General features: G+C 40.2%; 2 protein-coding genes across 2 annotated transcripts; one reads left to right on the top strand and one right to left on the bottom strand.

The window, feature by feature from the left end:
• Positions 1-1,878: 1,878 nt before the first annotated feature.
• On the bottom strand, positions 1,879-12,897 carry pias4a (protein inhibitor of activated STAT, 4a). Its single transcript, XM_051375533.1, has 11 exons — positions 12,824-12,897; positions 10,612-10,993; positions 10,402-10,486; positions 10,255-10,296; positions 9,852-9,942; positions 8,426-8,554; positions 7,497-7,602; positions 7,206-7,279; positions 6,860-7,020; positions 5,558-5,709; positions 1,879-5,442 (listed from the first exon to the last, which is right to left on the bottom strand). The coding sequence occupies exons 1-11, from the start codon at positions 12,848-12,850 to the stop codon at positions 5,168-5,170; spliced, it is 1,524 nt and encodes a 507-aa protein (XP_051231493.1). The 5' UTR covers positions 12,851-12,897; the 3' UTR covers positions 1,879-5,167.
• Positions 12,898-15,836: 2,939 nt separating this feature from the next.
• On the top strand, positions 15,837-17,819 carry foxq2 (forkhead box Q2). The gene is made up of 2 exons (XM_051375544.1): positions 15,837-16,540; positions 17,253-17,819. Exons 1-2 carry the CDS (start codon positions 16,040-16,042, stop codon positions 17,625-17,627), a joined length of 876 nt encoding a protein of 291 aa, XP_051231504.1. The 5' UTR covers positions 15,837-16,039; the 3' UTR covers positions 17,628-17,819.
• Positions 17,820-21,204: the final 3,385 nt, after the last annotated feature.

The following is a 21,204-nucleotide window of genomic DNA, read 5'->3' as shown; positions in this document are numbered from 1 at the left end:
GATGTATCTTATGCAGAATATTGATACAACTGGAGTTATCCCCCCAGCAGCTGTATGCCTGCCTGTCCACACTCAGATAATACATGTGGGGAATATTTGGAAGGAATTGTTTTAAAGGTACAAAGTGTTTTTTTATGCCAAAGGAAAGTTATCACTATATTAGAAGATGTGATACATATGTATGATTCCAGTGTGCTTGATTACTATGCACAGATGGATTCTTATAGAGTATAACTAGTGGTGCTTTTCTTCTCTCCTGGCATTTTTAGATCTGAAGCCTCACTATGAGCTGTAGTTGAAACTCACTCACCATTAGCTAGGCAGACTTCAGTTACTTTGCAGTCACGTGATACCAATGATGCTTGAAATTCAGAATGAGGCAGTAAGTGAAAGGCAGAATGGATGAGATGGAAAAATAAAGGCCCGTACTGTGCTGCTTACTGTTTACTCAGTGTGCCATTGCAGTCAAGGTATCTGATATCTGGAATGACCCAATTCATTCTCAAATTATGACTAAAAACATGTTTAGAGGCCACCGTGAGCTGCATCTAGTCAGTTCATCCTTGAGTCCAAGTGGATGTTCATGTTTGTGTTGAAGAAATTCACTGAAGGCGTTTCTGAGATATCGTGTTCACATGAATAGGACGTAAAGACGTATGGACACAATACCACGTCCATACATAATGCTGATGGCCACAGCTATCACTGAGGCTGAGACATAAAAAAGCAACCCTCTTCAGTGTTTCTGTTAACAAACTCTGATAAATGTTGTACTTATCAACAATTTGTAACTCCATGCAACTCTATCAAGCAGACAGACATAAAAGCCCCTATAATGGTGTTGTCTGTAAACCTTCAGCAATGGCGCTGTATATCAAGTGTCATCATCTTTACTCACTACCACTTTCCTTCCTCTCTCACACACTCTCTCACACACTCACACGATAAAGGCAAGAAGTTTCTTTAACCAAATATGCCCCTGTAGTATCTGTGCATTTTCTCACCTTTAAATTTGCTGCTGACACTTTTTTTAGGAGCTTTGACAGCTGAAGAGTGACAGGAAAGGAGGGAGAGAGGAGAGGAGAGGACACGCAACAAAGGGTCACAAGTCAGAGTCAAACTCACAGTAGCAGTGAACAGATTAAGAACTGATTTTTGAAGACTTTTAGACAGCATGACCTCTGACCCTTCCTGAAGTCATAATAAAATAAATCATTTCCCCCAAAGAAGGAAGCAACAGTTGAAACAATGAACACAGAATTCTTAGTTTGGGTATTTTTCAGTGCCTGGTTTATTTAATTCCCACTTTGTGCTTTAGGTCTACAGGTAAAATAAAAACAAATTTGTTTACAATTTTTGGGAAAATGGGCTAAAGACTAACTTTGTGCAGTAATCATACAGTTGAGTCAGTCCAGACTGACTGGGGTGGCACAATGATCTCAGTGTTTAATGCTACTTCTTATATCAACAGAATTCACTTTGAACCAAACAGGGATTAGAACTAGGCTTTTATATGCAAAGCGCTGATTATCTCAAGTAGAACCAGGATCCTTTCTTGCATTGTTACTTATCTGTCTCTCCCCTCGCTTCCTATCACCTAGACCCCATCTGCTGTCTCCTAATGGGGGCATAACCCCCTCCCCCTAAAAAACTACTTGAATGTAACCATGACCCCAATAAGACCTTTAAGTTTAAAAGATTTCACAGAAGACTTGTTGGCTTCAACTGAGGGTGATACTGATGTTTTTAAGAGCATCTGCAGACATTAAAGCTGGAAATAAGATGTGATGCATAATGCACTGTGGATTCTGTCATTTACAGCGTCTGTCTGGCTGAATACACACAATTTTCAAAAAAAATAAACGATGGCAGACAAGATTTTAAGAATTGATTTTAATTAATTCCACACGTCAATAACAGCTGTTAGAATACGATCATTTTAAATTTTACAGTTTTAACCTCAACAGGCAAATGTGTCCCCGGATCTGAGAATTTGGTACAGGACATAATCTCCACCTCAACCAGTCCTCCCAGTCCTCTGTAGCATCAGCTTCAGGTGCTGCTGCCCTCAACAGCTTTTTATTGTCTGATTGCCTATAGGAACAACTGGAGGCGATTCAAGGCTTAATAAAATATTATTTAAATTTTATTGTCTTTTAATATGAACATATAAAAAAACACAACAAACAAAAACATTTACATCATGGATTGTAAGCCTCTGCCCATGCTACCTTATGCATTATTATAAGAAGAGAAGATGCCACTACAAAAAGACCAGACCCTCAGCTCTCTCCAGCTCCCAAACAGCCTGCAAACGTATCTGGCTCAGTTCCACAGACGCAACCTGCACCACCTCTCATCTTTAACCATAAGGCAAAGAAACGTTAAGGAGATCCATTCAAATAATGACCTTCTATACCTATCAACAAATGAACAAAGTCATTTTTTTTATATGTATAGCAGTTACTTACAAATACAAATTGCCTAGTTCAAGACAGGTATTATTAGAGTTCTTTACATTATTGTGCTTTGAAGCACCTTATATAGAAGATCCGTTTTCAGGGACTCGATGTATTACAGGCAAAGTGCCATCAATCAATTTTGCGTGGATAATCAAACATTTTTCATCACTATATTGACTTTGTAAGTTATGTCAAGGTGTCAAAAGAAGGAGAAAAATGGAAGACCAGATTTGACTCGACCTACTTTTTCCATCATCGACCCCATCAGGAGGATGCACTTGCAACAGTGATACCCCGGATTGATGTGTAAATGTCATTTCTCTGTGCACTGGAGCAAGGTAAAAAGAAAAACAGATTCTGTGCTGATCAAACCGCAACAAAAGGGATGATAAGAGAGGGAAACGTACAATGCAGAACTAATCTGAGTCACTACTTTTTTTCCTCCCCCTCCAAGTGTCTCACAGTGGAGTAGGACCGCCATTTATTTTTTTTAATTTTTTTTTAGTTTCACATTTTCTGATTCCCGTACACGAGATGGTTGAGGAGAACTGATCGCAAGTCAGTGATCCTTGATTAATACTCACTACATGATGGCTTTAAAATAAATAAGCCATAAAACTTGGGATGAAGTATCAGATGAAAGTGCAAACAGCTCTAGCAACACAGCAACAACCTTTTCTCATCTTCAAGCAAACGCTGACGACCTTCCGTACGGACAAACCTTAAGCCACATGCAGCCCGAGAATCCTGAGGAGCAGCCATCACATACTGACAATACTAGTGCAGGTGCAGAGGAATATTAGTTGTAAGCCTACAGCATGTAGCAATTAAAGTCCAATTCTATTCCAGCAAATAGGTGTGACCTTATCTACATTGTAAGGACGCCGAGGGGGACTGTTGGTTGGAGCAGCTCCACTTGTTCCAGACAGGACCATTTGTAATCCAATCAATGCCTTTAAGCTTGGTGGGGTTGCACTTACTGACACCTCATTACATTTGGTTGTGTCAGACATGTTGAACCCACCGTAGCAAACAACTCTGAATGGTGCTTTGACCCGGGTTGGATTCATTCAAAAAGGAAAAGAAAAGGAGTGTTCATCAACAGCACAGCCATGAGCCTGGACCGATTATAATGCAACACTCAAACCACAGCAGCAGAGGTGTCTTTCTGCAACTAACAGCTCCCGTCTGTACAGAACTACAGCCACAAATTATGTAGACTTATTACAAACAACTGTTAAGAGAATGTGAAGCAATTAAATAAATAGGACTCTTTCAGAAGAGGACACTAAAATGTGGGGGGGAAAAGGATGATAGCACTTATGAATCCTACTCCATAACGGTCCTTTACCACAGATTTCTTTCTGCTTCTCTGTCCATTTCTCCTACTAGAAAAACATCTAAGGAAATCTTAAAGGAAATAAAACACCTTCTCTCAGACTGGGGTCTGTATGCTGGCCAGCTCAACTAGCCTTACAACAATGGGCTCCAATCTTGACCACTCAAAAAAAAAAAAAAAAGGCACCAAAATCTCACAACTATATCGTGTCAGTGAATTCTTAAAATACACCTGCTTTGGCCCAGCTGCCAAACAGTCATTTTGATGAGTTACTAATAAATCCTGCTATATCCAAGATAACTGCTGTAAGGGTTTTACAGAGTGGCACAGTTCCACCTACAAGTTGTTTTTTATTAAAATCACTGACACCTACAGTTAGCTTGGTTATCCACAAACTAACTCGCCCTTCAACAAAGATTTTGTTGCTGCAGAGGGAACAGAGCTGCATGAAACGATGGAAATAAAAAAATACCCCCCCCCAAAAGAAGAAAAAGTAGGAAAACAAAATCTCCAGTGTAAAATTGGCTTCAGAAAGACTCAATTCTTCTGTCCTCCACTTCTTTCTAAGCTAGTCTCTGATCAGTCTGCTAAGTTTTTATGACTGAGGTAGGTTCTCTTTATCTAAGGACAAAATAAAAATGGAAAGCATCACACATTGAGGCCAGTATTGTGTTCTGCCCTTTCATAATTAAAAGGATAAATTCCTGAAAAAACCATTTCAAGCTTTGAATTCATTCTCTGAACAAAGAAATAATAACACAATGGGACAGGTTTAATTCTGAATCACACTCCAGATATCTCTGCCTTCTCCCCTAAATGTTTCATGCTCTTTACAATTAGTTGTTTTTGACCTTTTTCCCAAAAACTACAGAGAGCCTGCATTTTCAACTTGCCTGTTCATCACAAATGTGACAAAAGTCAGAGACGCAAACATTGAACGCCCATGGCTAAAAGAGCCATGTCAAATACAAAGGGAGATGCGGTGGTAGAGAGGGAATAGTCTGGAGAGAGGAGGAAGGGTGGTGGTGGTGGGGTGCTCGTTCCATTCAGTCTCTTTAGTAGAGGCAGGACGGTACAGATATTCACTGCAAGGTGATGGTTGGCCAAAAACAGTTGGAGTTGCTTCCAGTGGTGTAAAGAGGAATCCTAATCACTCTAGATTGAAGATTCAATAACAGTGCATGTTTGAGTGTGTGTGTCTGTTTTGTCTGGATACAAACCAGAGCGGCTGAAAGGCTCTGACGTTTGGGCATATGGGAGGGTTGTTGCATCTAGTGGATTACGGTGTTCCTGTCCTCGAGTTTTTAGCCCCCTGCCTCTCTGTCTCTGTGTGTGTGTCAGTCTACGAGGGGACAGAGCTGTGGGGTCAGTAGGCAGTGACCAGGTCCTTGTCATAGTTGTATCGGCCCCTCTTCGGGGCAGGACTGTCGGCGCTGTCCTCAGTGTCCTCACTGTCTCCTCCTGCCACGCCCCCTTCCTCCTCAGAGGAGGAGTCAAGAGTCAGATCTACCACTGCACCTCCTCCCGGTGCCACAGCGGGTCCTCCCGCGGCTCCTGACGCCCCCACAGAACTGCTTCCAGATTTGCCCGTCAGGCTGGTGCTGCTGTGGGCCGGTGAATGACCGTTTGCTTCAGGAATGCCTGCAGACATGAAGCGGTTTTAAAACTGATCACACATGCAAACAACAGCACAGAAAAGAAAAGAAAAACACATTGAGAAGGAGATGTTAAATTGACATGTGAGTTTGACACTTACATATATCTACAACAGGATACTCTGGTGTGTTGCTGCGTTCTCTTTCCCTGTCCCTCTCCTTTTCATCTCTGATGGGTCGCCAGGAGCCGTCGGTTAAGTACTCAATCTCCTCGATGTCCTCACATGTCTCTTTCAGAATCTCAGATAGCAGCCTGAAATACACATTGCTAATTAGAGTCGCCTCACACCACAAAAGCATACTTATTTAAACTCTTGCTTTTTTTTTGCCCTTTAGTCAATTTTGATCCTGCAGTGTGCAGATCATCAGTCAGTAAATATGCACCTTCAAATTTACTTTGCCACCATACTGACCATATCTCTATAATAATCTCTATATAATAATAAAAAAATTAAATAGCAAGATATTATTCAAGTAACACTCCATGAAGAATTATAAAAATATAATAAGCTCGAATCAGTCTTTTTTTCATTATGAATTGAAATTGCATTCAGTCTGTAATTTTCACTGCTTCACCACTCTATAAACCCGACATTTATTAATTACGCTGTAGAAACTGAAACCCAGAGTAATCAGTTAAAAAGGGACTTTCACACGAGCTTAATTTAAGGAATGCAAATATACCTCAAAGCCAAAGTGCAACACAATGTGTTCAGTCTTTGTGAAAGTAAGGGAGTGCCTGCGACAACTGCTTAGAATTTGCAGGAAACTACACGCCCAAATAGTGGATGAAAATATTTTATCATGTTTGGATTTTTACTGAATGGACTGCAGGCCTATCTGTGTTTTTCCTATGACGTAAAGAATTTGCAATTCAAAGTTGGTGACACTAGAAAAGTACTAGAAAAGACTAAATGCAGTCCTCATCACTTGAAACACTGAGTGTCAACAAATGACTGTAGGTGTCTGTAGAGTCACTTGCAGCAATGAGTACTGTTTATAAAAAAAGCCCACGATTATATGGTTCACTTAATTGTAGCCTTTTTACAATGAGTAGATTAAGGGAGTCAACAAACCGCCATTTACATTTACAGGATAAAAAAATTTGGAGTACAACCTGACAGCAAGTGCAGAAATACAAAACACAATGGATAACCACCCTCTTGTGTCATGCAAAACATTCAAAGCTTTTACAATGAAAACATAGTAAGCCAGGGCATGGTTCAACTTGTATCACGAGTCCCCAACATCCGTGCAGCTGAAATAATTTCCCCCAAGCTGGCTTCGACACACAGACAGCTAAAATTGCAGTATTAATATTATATAATATATATAGCATTTATGGAAAAGGAAGATGGTGCTGCAGGGGTGGGACGAGTCAGAGCATGCTTTTTTCTCTTTACCCATCAATAGTGAGCAGCTCGAAGGGAGCAGGCTTGTCACAGACGGGGCAAGTCCATGTGGGCTTCTTCTCATTCATCTGCAGGAAGAAGACTGCATCGAAACACTGAAGATGAGCACAAGTTAAAACTCGACATGGCACACCGAGCCGCATCTTCACCAACTGGAAAATGGGAGAGGGAAAGGGAGAGGAAGAAGCATGTTAAAGGAATCAAGCTTCATAGGACAAACGCATATGAAAGTTGCCTTTGATGCTGCAGTAAAACTAAAATAGAAAATGTGTAGGACACTTAAAACTGACATATGCACATCTTAACAGGTCAGGTATTATCATGACGGTATACTCACTGGACAGATGAGAGAAACTCGGAGGCCTGTGGTCGCAATTTCACTTTCTGGGTCAAATCGTAGTTTGTCTTGGACTATACATAAAAACACAGACAAAATATTAATTATAATAATTTATCAGACAATATGTTGTGATAAATTAAATACACAATCCAGTCCTACTAAAACAACATTAACAATCAGTTAAATGACTTCAAAGGGCAACATTGAAGTGATAGTTCTTTCCATTCTCAGGACTTCACAGTCACATTTGCAAAAACCAATTAGGCAGAGTATATAAGTAACACTTACTGCGTTCACGACAGCGCTCTGCACTCTCAACAGAGCACAGTTTGAGTTGACTGAAGAGGTCTGCTGCAGTGAAAACCCTCACTAAATACACTGCCACAGAGTATCGCTGAAAACGCAAAGATTCACAGTTTGTGAGCACTTATTTCAAATGGCTTCTAATCTAAAATAGAGAATGTACACAAAGTGAACCTCAAAGCCACTTTAACAAACAAACATGTTAAAATCTAACAGCAAATTCTTTCTATTAATGTATGTTAACCATCTTCTGGAACTTTCTTCCCTACACAGATGTTACTGAGAATGTTAAAAAAAGAATATGCTGGATTTTGATGGACTAAAATACCCAAACTCCCACTTGTCTGCCAACCACAATGTTATGGACTTGCATTGATTAAGTATGCTGAGCAATCAATTCTTTATTCCTATGTTCCACTTGAAACGAACCAAGAAATGGTTAGTTTTTCTCTAATTCAGCAACATTTCTCAGGTCCAATACACCAAAGTAAAGTACTGTTGTTTAACTGCAGTATAGACTACAGTGGATAAAAGGAGGATGTCTAAATGCTGTTCAAATCTTCTTGCCAGGACAGATTTTCCTCCTCTCTCCCTCCATAGACATTATCCTAAAACACTATAGAGAATTGTATTGTAAGTAATTAGTATTGTACAAAACAACTAAAGGAAGATTTGTGATGCAGACTATATATTCTTAACTCAACAACAACACCCGGCAATTCAACTGTCAGGCAAGTTTAATGGAGGCTTAATGGCGGCTATCACGATCGGGACATCTCCAAAACTCAGGGATAAAGAAAACACTATTAACTCACTAGAAAACCTGCTTACAAAAAACTGTTTCTAAGTATTTTTACTTCCAACTTTCACTGTGCACATGAGCCAAAGCATGAGATTCAGCATCGGACTCTGACCTTGCCAAAGTTTCCCCAGGTGACGGTGACTCTGTTGGTGACGTTGGAGAGATGCAACCAGGGAGTGATGTTTACAGGACGACATGGACGGCGAGGTTCAACACCAGGCTTATTCGAGGGGTAATAGCCCTATAAACACACAAAAATACCAAAGAATTCTGTTAATTATCTGTACATTATCTAAATTAATTTGTTTTCTAAATAATCTGATGAAATGATCATAATTCCCTCTGAAGGGCTTGTATACATTTTAAAAAGACCAATTTGTTGTTGGGCTCTTGATCCTGATAGTTGTGTAGTCACTTTTTAAACTATGACGCACAAAACTACTAGAAAGGTGAAATGACAATGAACTGTTTGCTTGCAAAGAGTTAAAATGGAAGAAAGAGCTCACTGCTTCTACTGAATGAAGAGCACCGAGTTGCACCTGGATGTTATATTATAGTCACACCAATAGATTTTGTATTCTGCTCCGTTTGTGCTTCTGTGTGTGTGTATATATACATCATCAACCAAGAAGCCCCTTATATTAATACTTAACTATATGCCGCTTTTATTACGTAATATCACATTTAATGTGTCTGGACAGAAAAGTCTTGTCTTTCTGACTACAGCCCTTGTGAAATCTAAATTAATGGTCCATAATAATTTATTTTGAATTCTTCCCAAAACGTTGGATTGGTTTTCATAGAACATAAAGCCTAAGTATGTTTTTAAATGTACTCTACAAGAAAAATAAATAAATGAACATCTGAAGAGTCAGAACTGTTGTTTGTTGTGATGTTAGATTTAGTTAGAACAGAGCAGTGGAATATTAAATCATCCATCTTTGCTCACTATATATTAGCCTTTCTTACTCTCAGGTGTGCAAAAACAACAGGTTTAAAACACCTTTTAAAATACAAAAATGTGAAATGATCAGTTATCTTATTGTTATCGGCCATGAGAAGTAGTAACTGTAAAATCCATATTGTGCATCCCTACAGCAAGTGCTCATCCTTGATATACAAGCTTTCAACCAGCACATGTACACATGAACCCACAAACCCACAACAGTTTGTAAGCAACATAGAGACTGCCAGCTGGAGAGTTTCCTCCTGGAGTCTTGCCAATGAGTTGATGCCTCCAGGCTGGCTAACAAACACTATATCTGTACCTGGAGTTTATTTATTCTCACCCTGTTTAACATCCACCTGCATTAGGTTGGCTAATCCATCACTACAACATACATTACGACACTAGTTTGGCCATGAACAGTCAGTAAGTCGCTGACTCCCAAACCAGTGACTCATTGACTGTATTTAAAAACAAAGGCCTTACAGTAATGACTGAAGACATTCTTGGACGAGAATAGACGAGCAGCACAGCTTTAGCTACGTTTATATTCTGAAGGTGCGGCTTGTCTCTGAGAAGTTAACCAACTCACCGGCACATGACAGTAGGACTGGTTGACTTTGACAGCAATGTTGGGAGGATACTGGTCCTCCTGAACACCAATGGAGTCTGTGTAACAGATTCTGCAACAGAGTGATACAAGAAGAATTAGCATCAGAAGAATGTCTGACTGTGCAGCCAATCGGCATCACTGAATGTGTATCTGTATAGTCTGTGAGTACCATAGAACCTGACTGTTCACATAATTAAAAATTTTAGTAGATTATGCGGGAAATTAAAATACTATTTACATGTGCATGGTAAAACCATTTTCCATTTTTTCCTTGTGCATCCGTGAGAGAAATTCAGATTAACAGTGACTGTCACCAGCACATTCCAGGAGAAAGGATTGTGAAATATCTATTAAGTTTCAACAGGAATTAGTGAGAACTTACCTAAGAACCACTTGGATTGATCTGATTCCTGGACGAAGCTCACTAAGAAAGTAAAAGGTCACAAATTCAAATAAGCCTTAATTACAGAGTTTGTAAATTAAGCGTATGTTAACAGTGCAGATCTGAAGCACATTTTTATTTTCTTACCTTGCATTTCTGATCTGGTCTGCTTGGTTTGGTGTTAACTCAAATATGCATTGACTGTCCTGCAGTTTCTCATTGTTCTGGGCAACTGTAAATATGTGTAGAGAACAACACAGTATATGGTTGAATTACTTAAAACGCACAACATTTCTACATAACAAATTTAAATTTAAATATAAGGATAAAGAACCGTCAATCTATATATACACTCACTTAGCTCTGTTGGTGGCAACAGTGTCTCCAGAGTTTGGTAGAAGGGCAGCTGCACCAGCTTCACCTCTGCTGCAGGTGTGGGGATCGGTTTGGAAATGCCGTTGAGGTAGTCTGCGCCCTGAGAGGTGGCAGTAGGGGAGGAGCTGAGGGATGAGTAGGCAACTGGGATGCCCTCTGGACGCCGTGCCGCAAGCCAGCCGGATGTTTTGGGGAAGCGCGACTCGTAGAGCTGTCTGACGTTCTTCAGAAGCTCCGGGCTGTATTCGGTCTGCACTAGCCTCAACGCACGCCCCACCAGGTCCTGTTTCAGCCCACTTTTGCTGCGACCCATTGAAGCCAGCAGCGTCTGCAGGTCTGAGACCCGGAAACTTTTGACCATGTTCTAGAGGACAGAACAACAAAGATATGAGAAATACAGAGACAATGAAGTCTGCAAACAGGGAACATTTGAGTGACAATTCCATGTAGAGATCAAGTCCCAATCCAAAATGTACTGATAGTTGATTGAAATGCAAAGCCATTTACTACACAGTGCTAATGCTACTGGATTTCACAACTTTGAATATTTTGTTCTTTCCTAAATTATTGATTTTCTAAGGCATCACATGCTGTGAGGAAAAAACTCCACACAATTAATTAGCTTAAATATGCAGCATTTTAATATGACACAGCAGTGCTTCTGTCTTTAGTCACTTTAATCCTACAGAGGCCTGAACCTGCCTCGTAATTAGCCGGCGGCTATAGTAAGAAGTTACACTGCTCCTCATTCTGACCGCTTGCATTAAGGCCTACTCATTTTCATCAGCCTGCTCTTAAACAAACTACAATCCAACTTACAATCCTGAATATGCGACAGCAGTGAAAATGTATGATACCACTGACTTTCATTGTATTACACAGTCATGTAAGGCACATTAACTGTGTTTAGTTTGAGGATTTAAAGCAATATGGTTTGGTCACAAAAAAATATATTTTTCCCTTGTGCGATGTTTACATGAATACCAAAATCTGTTTACAGTCCCATGAGGTGGAAAACACCTTAAATGTAAAATTAACCACGTCCCATTACTGATGGGCAGCATGTTTATAAATCAGTTCCCGAGGATTCACAGTGAAATGTCATTTAACTGCGTCGACTCTTGATGGTTTACGGGTGAACTCGTTTGTCCAGCAGTGACATCCGACCTTTAAGCGGAAGTCAAACCACAACAAACAGACGTTTTCTCTCTGAATACACTGAATGAAAAGTGTAGTCAGCGATCGTAGTTAAATGATAATTTCACGTTTAATCTCACAAAGGTCCATTTTTGTCGCCCATAATGGGTCCACATTTCGAGCAGCTGCACAGAGCTTGTATATTTAATACATAACGTACATGATACTATAAGTGGTATCGATTAGCTCAGGACGGGCCTCGTATGACCGACCATACAGCCTGTATGAGGATGTTTAATTAGCAGGCGGCAGCAGCAACATGAGAGTATGTGAACCTGGCTGTGGGGTGAAGCACGCAGTGTTGTTGGAAAACCCTGAGCCGTCTAGCATGCTTTAGCTTTGTCTGACATTGTTGGGTTGGACATCAGTGGCACAACCGCTTTGTGTCTAGATTACATTTTCACAATAACGGGGCTGTCCACTGGGCTTCTGATGGACGTGCTGAGCAAAAATAATACAGCTATTATTAAGTCAGTAACGTTGCTGTTTCTCCAGCCTCACTTGAACATTACCAATGTAGCCTGCGCTAATCGGCTGGCTAGCTCCTGTACAGACTGGGCTGTCGGTATTCAATCATGGCAACTGGACATTTTGACAGGTGCACTGCTCCATAAACTAACCGGCTGGCTACAGACAGACATCACTGTGAGACAAATAACGTCGAACAGTAACACGCCGGGAAGCCTGCAGGCAGCAACCCCCCCAAGTGTCTTTATGGTCACATCATTCATTTTCGGTGTCTTCCTTTAGAGCCAGCGTGATGCTAGCTGAACCAACGCACTTGCCTGGTTAACTAACGTTATACCTAGCAGGCTAGCTACATTAGCAGCACAGGCTAGTTCGTTTCGTCGCCAATGTAGCACGCTACATTTGACAGATTACCAGCTCTTAACTATATTCACACAAAGCCCCCAGTTTCCCCACGACCGGGCTGACTCTCAAATCACAGTCCCGCGCCCGTCTCCCATCAAACCAAAGCTAGCCAAGCTCTACTTGCCATCGCCTCCACCAGTTCGGCCGCCATCTTCGTGCAGCAGTACCGCGAGAGTCACAGGCGACGGCTAGTCTTTGACCAATGAAACGCGGAGCCTGCTTTGATAGACGGGTGGCCTCAGCCAATCACAGCGCGCTTTTAACCAGGGCCCGAAGCGCTGCATATAAAATGGGCGGGACCACGGTATTTTAAAGTTACAGTGCAACTTTTTAAAAACACTAAGAGACAGGTCTCAATTCAAAAATAGGCCTCAGTGTCCACTAATGACACCACGAGTGAAAGTATTTTGATGCCCATTATATTTCAGTTTTATAGTTTTGAGATATCGTGAACGAGTGTCCTAAAAACTGTTTAAATTCAACGTGGGTGTAAAGCATGGGGTGTCAAGTGGAACGGGTCGCATGGTGTGTTCAATTCCCGTCCGAGCAAAATATTCCGGTTCAGGTTCTGCGCCCAGCCATGAGATGTGGCGTTAAGGCTTTGTCTAAAGTATGCTCATAATTGAATTAAAATTGGTAATTAACGAAATGCACTTGCACGTTAAAGTATGGACCGGTCGTACCCTGTCTAAAACACAAATACCTTCTTGTGTCACACTTTTAGCAAAATCGAAATAAGTATGCCAAGGACACATTTATAGTCCATGTGGCGATCCAGCCCTGCTTTTCCAAAAGTCTCCATATGTGGCAAAAAATAGCCTCATGGAAACACAAAAATCAATTGAAGGAATTGCAGTATCATGTAATAACATGGTGTGTTTTGTTTTGGCTTTACTTGGATGTGAAACGTCAATAACACAATGCTGTGTATTCAAAAGCACCGCTGGCTTTACCTCTATGCTGCTTGATAGAAAATGTTATCTATGATTTGGATTTATGAGTAAAATATGTAGGATATAGGAAAACGGGATTCAGTTATCTCAATATTGTTCACAAACGCAGACCCAAACACAGCACACAGTAAATACAATACAAGTGGCTAGTTTTACAATTGTAATATTGGATGATATTTTTTTTTTTTATTAATTGAACATAAGGATACATATAAACTACCTAAATACAATACAAACGCTTGCTACTATGAAGGCACTATAGTGCTCTCTTCTGTGTATGTAAAACATGTTCTATTATTTAAACAGAAGAGGGCAATATGGTCCATGATTTGACCTGACCGTCATTTAATTCATCCACTCACTAAAACTGAGAGAACAAAGTAGATTGCTCCAGATACTATATTATTACTGTTGTCTGGACTAATGGGATGATGGAGGTCAAATGGTGTAGGACAATATTTATATTCTATTGTGGGGGGAGTTTAAATCTCCACAAATCAGTATGCACTCATGCAAACAGACACTCTTCAAACTTGATCTTTATCCAGAGATTTGAAGAATATAAAACATGGAAATAATGAACAATAATAATTTTCCATTTGATGTAACGGTACAACTGTGTGTGTGCATCTTATAATTAAATATTTCTAAAAGTGTGACACATATTCACTGAAGAAGAAGGAGATGCAGAACATGTGTGCAATATGATTTTAATTTTACTTATACAAACAGGGATTCAAGTGGTTAAATAACACTACGTTTTAAGATGGATTAGGTGGTTTAGTAAACCTAAATTAGTGAAAAACACTCAACAACTCACAACCCTTGGCTTTTCCTAATTGTAAAAACTCAGATCATAATGCACATTTTAATTATTCAAATGTCTGTCATATCTGATTGATATCTAACTGAGCATAAAGATAAAATCTACAATTTATGTCAAGATTCAGACAAGTAATTCACAAGCGTCTGATGTGTAGATATTTGACCTGTGTATCACAACATAAACATCTCTCCTGTATTTAAGCTAAAACCACAGAAAAAACTTCAACATCAATTCATTATAAAAAAAACATCACAATCAAAGCACAAATTTTAATATTTAGAAGTAAAGTTAAATTAAACACAGAGATAAATTCAGTATAGTAGAGTTTCAACACATCATTAGAGAGCACTATGCAATAACTTCCCTCAAATAGGGAAATGTACTTCATGAAAAATGTATTTATTATTTCATAGCCAGAAAAATGTTGATTACACAGTTTACAAAGAAAACAATTTTATACAATACGGTGTAGTTGTGTGGACACATTACAGTTTTCATCTCTGAGAAGAATCTTAAAAGAAATCTAAGATTATAATTGTTGAACTCACTCACAAGCACAAAATGTACATATATATTAGTATATGGTTTTGTATATGGAAAAAATGTCAACATTTCCAATGGCTAATAACAAAGAAGTGTCTTTTTTTCGCAAAAATTGTAATAAAAGTCACAAGAGACAAATTAAAAATGGGTAATTTCAACACCGTGAGTTTTATCAGATTTTTAGGTCATATTCATCACTTTATGTTACCATGTGTCGATCAGTATCTGCACAGTACATTAGAGCTCTTTCCAAAAAAGGAGACTCAACTGAAATTGTTTTGTCTCCAAAACACTGAACTTGACCCATTAATTACTGCTCTTTGGTAATTGGAGTAGTTCTTTGGCCAGCATCCGCATGGACAAAACAACTTTAACAGGATAACACTGGTATCTAAAAGGCCTTTGATTCTACTGCATCCATCCTTTGCACACCATGTCTTACTAAATCTTGAGTGTTTAATCTCCCGTAATTACAAAGATTTGCTTAGGTTAATAAAAATAATCCGCCTCAATTGAGACCCCCTACCTGGACCTCCCCTGTGCTGCCTTTGCCCCTTTCTGTGAGGGATAAATTCACAGTCATATAAATAGAGTCACCTTCACAACCGTGAAGCACAACTCAGGAGCAAAAGGCTGTTAGATATTGAGAAAGTAGTTTGGTTCGTCAGGTTTTTCAGAGAGGCGGAAACAATTAATTCAAATTTGTTGCTAAACAAATTAGCTGTATTTAGTCTTATAGACTGACGTCATTTCCACGGGTTGAGATTGTGAGCGCGTCAAGGTTAACAACAGTTGAGAGGCTCATCTTTATCTGTGATCTTGTCAACAGTAAGACTTCGGCGGAAGAAGCGAGGCTCATTGAGGCGGTCCGTTTGGGAAGGGTCCTGCACTTTAAAAGAAAATAGCCATGCTGTGAAATTCAGACACAAAATTCTGAGAAGACTCTTGGGAGAGACACTTTACATTTATCACCTGATATTTATTCTGCAGCCAGTTTGGAACCAATAAAACCTCTGAAATGAGTCTGAGATATCTTAATTCAGAGATGACAATGGAGGACAGAAGCAGCCGCACCGGCGGCAGAGAAAGGCTGGGACTGAGCTTCACTATTGACTACCTTCTGTTCAATAAAGGAGTCAAAGGTTCTAAAGAAGAAGCGACAGGAAGTCGTACGGCAGAGCAGACAGCGAACAACCTGCTAAATCATCAGAATCCTACACCCAAAGAGGTGGGGATTCGCTCTGAGATACAGGAGAAGCGGGTACAGAGGTCAGAGGCAGAGACTGAAGACAGGAAAGTCAAAGAAGAGGAGGGGGATGAAGACCAACAAGAGGAGGGGGAGGAGGAAGTGACCACCACCACATCTACCAGCAGCAGTCCAGAGAAGTCGGCAGACAAACCCAACCAGTCGTACATCGCACTCATCTCTAAGGCAATCCTGACGTCGGAGCAGAAGAAGCTGCTGCTATGTGACATCTATCAGTGGATCATGGACCACTACCCGTACTTCAAGAGTAAGGTATGTTCACCTCAGTCTTCTTGTCTTATTCTAGTTGCCTGGCAGTCAGAGAGCAACCTAATGGCATTGTTAGAATACAATAGTTGTAGCTGTGGGGGAATTCAAAAAGTCAAACTGGGTGATAATGTGAACGTGTGTCTGTGGGACTATTCCAACATGATTCATGCTGTGTTACTATAACTCGTCACAGCAACTGAAAGGCAGTCGTGAGACAGACCACGAGTGAGCGTGCTTTGCCCAAAGTCTTCTGCATGTTTCATTCAATTGCTGACAATAATGTGGCAGCCATTTTCACAAGTGAAGCGACCTACTTGGCACAGGTAATCTGTCTGAGTGGTTAGGCAATTAGGTGCTTGCAGGGACACTAGATGATCTTCTTGTTGGCAAATTCACAAATAAAGTAATCCTGTTGCTAGGTTGCAAACTGTCTCTGCCTTTACCAGGTGCAACAACAGATTGGATGTAGCCTAGTGGATTAAAGTTGATCACTGGTTTGACGTGCTAAAAAGGTAACTCAGGGTGTTGTGTCTTACTGCGATCATATATGGTCTTGACACGCTATCACGAATCCTGCCAACAACAGGACAAGGTGACATCCTGAAGAGGATCAGAGATACTTAACAGCCACCTTTGTTAATTTTCAATTGGGGACTACATTGTTTAACTCTTACTTAATGTTCAGGTTTTAACCATATTTCTTCTCTCTCAACAGGATAAAAACTGGAGGAACAGCGTGCGTCACAACTTGTCCTTAAACGATTGCTTCATCAAAGCGGGCCGCAGTGAAAACGGTAAAGGCCACTTCTGGGCGATTCACCCCTCAAACTACCAGGACTTTTCTAACGGTGACTACCACTGCCGGAGGGCACGGCGGAGGGTGCGCAGGGTGGCAGGACAGCATCCCCTTTCCTCCCTGAGCTCCCCCTACCACCCTGCCCTCACCCGGCCCCACAGAACGACCTGTTGGTGCTGTCCTCAAGTCCAAACACTTCCTCTCTCCTGCTTGGCACCCAGACTCTACTGGCCATGGTCCAGTGTGCAGCCTCAAGTGGGGCTCCATCCGGGCCTGCGTGCCTCTGTACTGTGAGAGTGAATAGGTTGTATTTTAGAGGTATTCTGACTAATTTGCTAATGAATATGTCATTAGGTGATGTTAAAATTGAAGTGTACTTGGACAATGTTACATTATATTAAAGGCAAAGTGATTTTAGGATTTCAACGATTGAATAAAATATATGAAGCTGCACTTCTTTCATTTGTATTCCAAATGTTTTTTAGAGTAACAAAAACACAATGTTTTGTTGTGATCTCATTAAATTATATTGAATTCAACTCCTTGCGATGTTTTTAATCAGCTGCCTCAGCTGTGTTGTGTGTGTATGTGTGTGCACTTGCCTGTGCGTGCAGATAGCACTAAAAGTGAGCCCAATGCTGAAATACCACCCGGTGTTAGATGCTAATTAGTCAAAGCTGTCGGGATGCAAAATCTTCTGCCTTAAGAGACTAAAATCGGGCTTTCCAAAGCCGACTCCCAAGGATATGAGGCCAGATAATCTCAGCAATCCCAAATAGTTTCAAGAAATGGGAAGCTTATCACACAGTGTAATCCTTAACCACTGCTGCAGAAAGAAGGGGGACCACGGGAGGTCAGGGATGAAGGAAGCGGAGGAAAGGGAAGGAGGCAGAGAGAGAGGGAGGTGACACTGATTTATTGGAGAGAGGTGGGAGGGCTTTTTTTAGGAACTGTGTACTGTATTTGTTCAGAAGAGCCGGTCAGGGCAGAAAAATAGAGCAACTGGAATAATGAAAGACATTTTTTTTTTTTTTACGTTGAACACAAAGTCACGGTTAAAATGAATACAGTACGTATCTTATTGTTAAGATCTATCTGTGTGATTTTTGGCACATATCATAAAGGGACACCCTGAAAGTGATCTCTAAAGCTGGTTAATAAGATGACTCCAAAATATTGTCATAACAAGAATCAAGTCAATTTTTACCTGTCCGGCTCTCACATCAATAGTGAAATTCCTCTCTGACTTGCAAAGGTTGGCATTTACATCCACAGTGGTCCAGCCTAAGAGGATTAGGTCATACATTGACTTTTCTGAAGTTTGTTTGTCTCAGCTCATGTGGGCTTCTTATTTGCAAATTATTGAATATTTGAATAAGGCGATATTTGACATGAAATTAGATTCTACACAGAGAATAATATGTGAGAGAGAGAGAGAGAGAGAGAGAGAGAGAGAGAGAGAGAGAGAGAGAGAGAGAGAGAGAGAGAGCGTGTGTTAACCAAAACACTTATATGTTCTGGCGATGCTCATTAGAACAATGACAAATCCATCTAATTAATTTTTGTTCACCAAATCTTCCTATTCAATGTCAGCAGCTAATTGGAGACCTAATTTGCTTAATTCCCATGAATTGCTCTCTGCATCAAATCCTCTTCAATTCACCAGCTTTAAGGCTTTAATTTGGTTGCATATGTTTGCTCTACACACACACACACACACACACACACACACACACACACACACACACACACACACACACATCCAAGAGTTTACATTTCACACACACACACACACACACACACACACCTAAAGCATTTGCAGAAACACACATTTTGTACACGCAACAAATTACAGTGAGGTATGAAGCCTGTTGAGTGATAATAATAATATATTAGCAGCTGAAATATTAAGTGTTGATCATGTTTTTCTTGTTAAAAGCTGTTACTGTAAATACTGTAAATAACATTACTTATTTTCAACATACAAACATACAATTAACTACCTTTCTAGGAGCATGAGATTGAGGTCATAAACTGAGTGTGTGTGTGTGTGTGTGTGTGTGTGTGTGTGTGTATGTGTTCATATGTGCATGTCATTTTGTTAATCTAATGGGATGGGCGGAGGGGTGCAGGGGGCCGTAGATTAAGGCACAAAGATTTGCTGCTGATTAGCAGAGAGTGAGGTAAGAAGATCAGTCCTGCTGAGATGGCGATGAAACATTATGGCCGTGTTTTAATACAATACATTTACAGCAGCATTCCAAAGCTGATTCCCCTTAGCTTACATGTATCTCATTGATTTGACTCAACATACAACTGTTCACAAAACATAGGGCGAAGCCTGAACGTGTCTGTAGCAAATTGATCAAAGAGACACGTAAGAAAAAGGAAAAAGTTGCCTAGATTTTCAGCTTGAAGCTTATGTTTGCAGTATGTGAAATGATTCAACACTTTAAAATAAAATTCACTTACTGTAATTGTAGAATCTACAGCATCTCTGCCTTTCTCCTCTCCCAGTGACACTGGGTATAGTTACACTTACACACATTAGAGCTATACAAATAATTTGAAATAAATGTGTTGTAAAAATTATGTTTCACTTTTCATTTATATATTTAATTTATTTTAATATATATAAATGAAATAATTCCCTGAAGAAATAGCCAATCTTTATTCTTTAAGAATTTAAAGGAACATTTTTATTGTCAGATTTGATGTAGGGATTTTTGTATGGTCTAAATATTAAAATACACATTTATCTCTACAAACCACTTCTTTTTAATTAACATACGTGGTCTGTGGCTGATATTTAGACCTGCATTCAGACCAATGGACAGTTGAAGCTGTAGAGCTCTAAAATGATAAATCATCTTTGAACATTGGCAGTTTTTAGGGGCTTACTTCCTATTATTTAACTAGTGTTCAGCACTTATTTTTGGTTTGTGGTCCAGCACTCATTTGTGTCTGTGCCATTCTTTCACTTTGAGTTAGTTTGACTTGAAATGCTGCTGCACTATATTTTAGGTATGTTGTTAAAAAAGAGTAAGACAAACAGCATGTTCTCTATTCTCTAAACTACTATTAAAAATAACAATAAGCTTGATAAATAATAAATAAACAATGAGGCTGGACCCAGATGATGAAGAAAGAAACACCATAAAAACATGACGTAATTAAGGCACAACCATGTGAATTTTGAATAAAATATCTACTCTTTGTTTGATTTTATACACTTAAATTATTTGCCGTTTTCTCTACTATGTCTCATCGTGGTGCGACTGCAACTGAACGTATGAATAACCCTCAATAGGCCCAAAGCCTAGAGGAGTCCAAATTGCAAGTCTATTAGAAAGCATGATTGCATAGAAGTAAGTAGTATTTAAGGCTTAGGAAGCGCTATAGTTGAACCAAAACCAGCTGCTATTTTCTGGTTGTGTCCCACCATGAACAATAGCCTGGCGTTACCTCGGCTTCAAAGGCTCCATAATAGTCAATCGATCAGAATGCGAGGCGCTATTCTGCAGATTACTGTTAACAATAATTTGCCTCCCAGTGCACCGTTGCCATCTTTGAAGCAATGTTTTATTGCCTTTTTTTTTCTTCTTCTTCCATCTGCATCTGTCATCCCCGAGGTCCACTGTTTGATCTCTCCCCACCAGTGTCTGCCTCCCCGGGGTCGCGTTGACCTGTTGATTGGCAGCTGCGATCAGACATATGGTGGGACGAGGCATCGACCGCAGCTCCCCGGAGACAAAAGCAGACTAGTGGGGTTTTTTCCCCCTTTTTCACCGCGCCGAGGAGCCGAGGAGCCGAGCAGCAGCAGCAGCAGCAGCAGCACCGAGGAAGAGGTCTGATCTCACCACTAGATGAC

The sequence above is a fragment of the Dicentrarchus labrax genome, unplaced genomic scaffold, assembly GCF_905237075.1.
Source record: "Dicentrarchus labrax unplaced genomic scaffold, dlabrax2021, whole genome shotgun sequence".
NCBI classification, from domain to species: domain Eukaryota; kingdom Metazoa; phylum Chordata; class Actinopteri; family Moronidae; genus Dicentrarchus; species Dicentrarchus labrax.
This window is presented reverse-complemented; position numbering and strand designations above follow the sequence as displayed.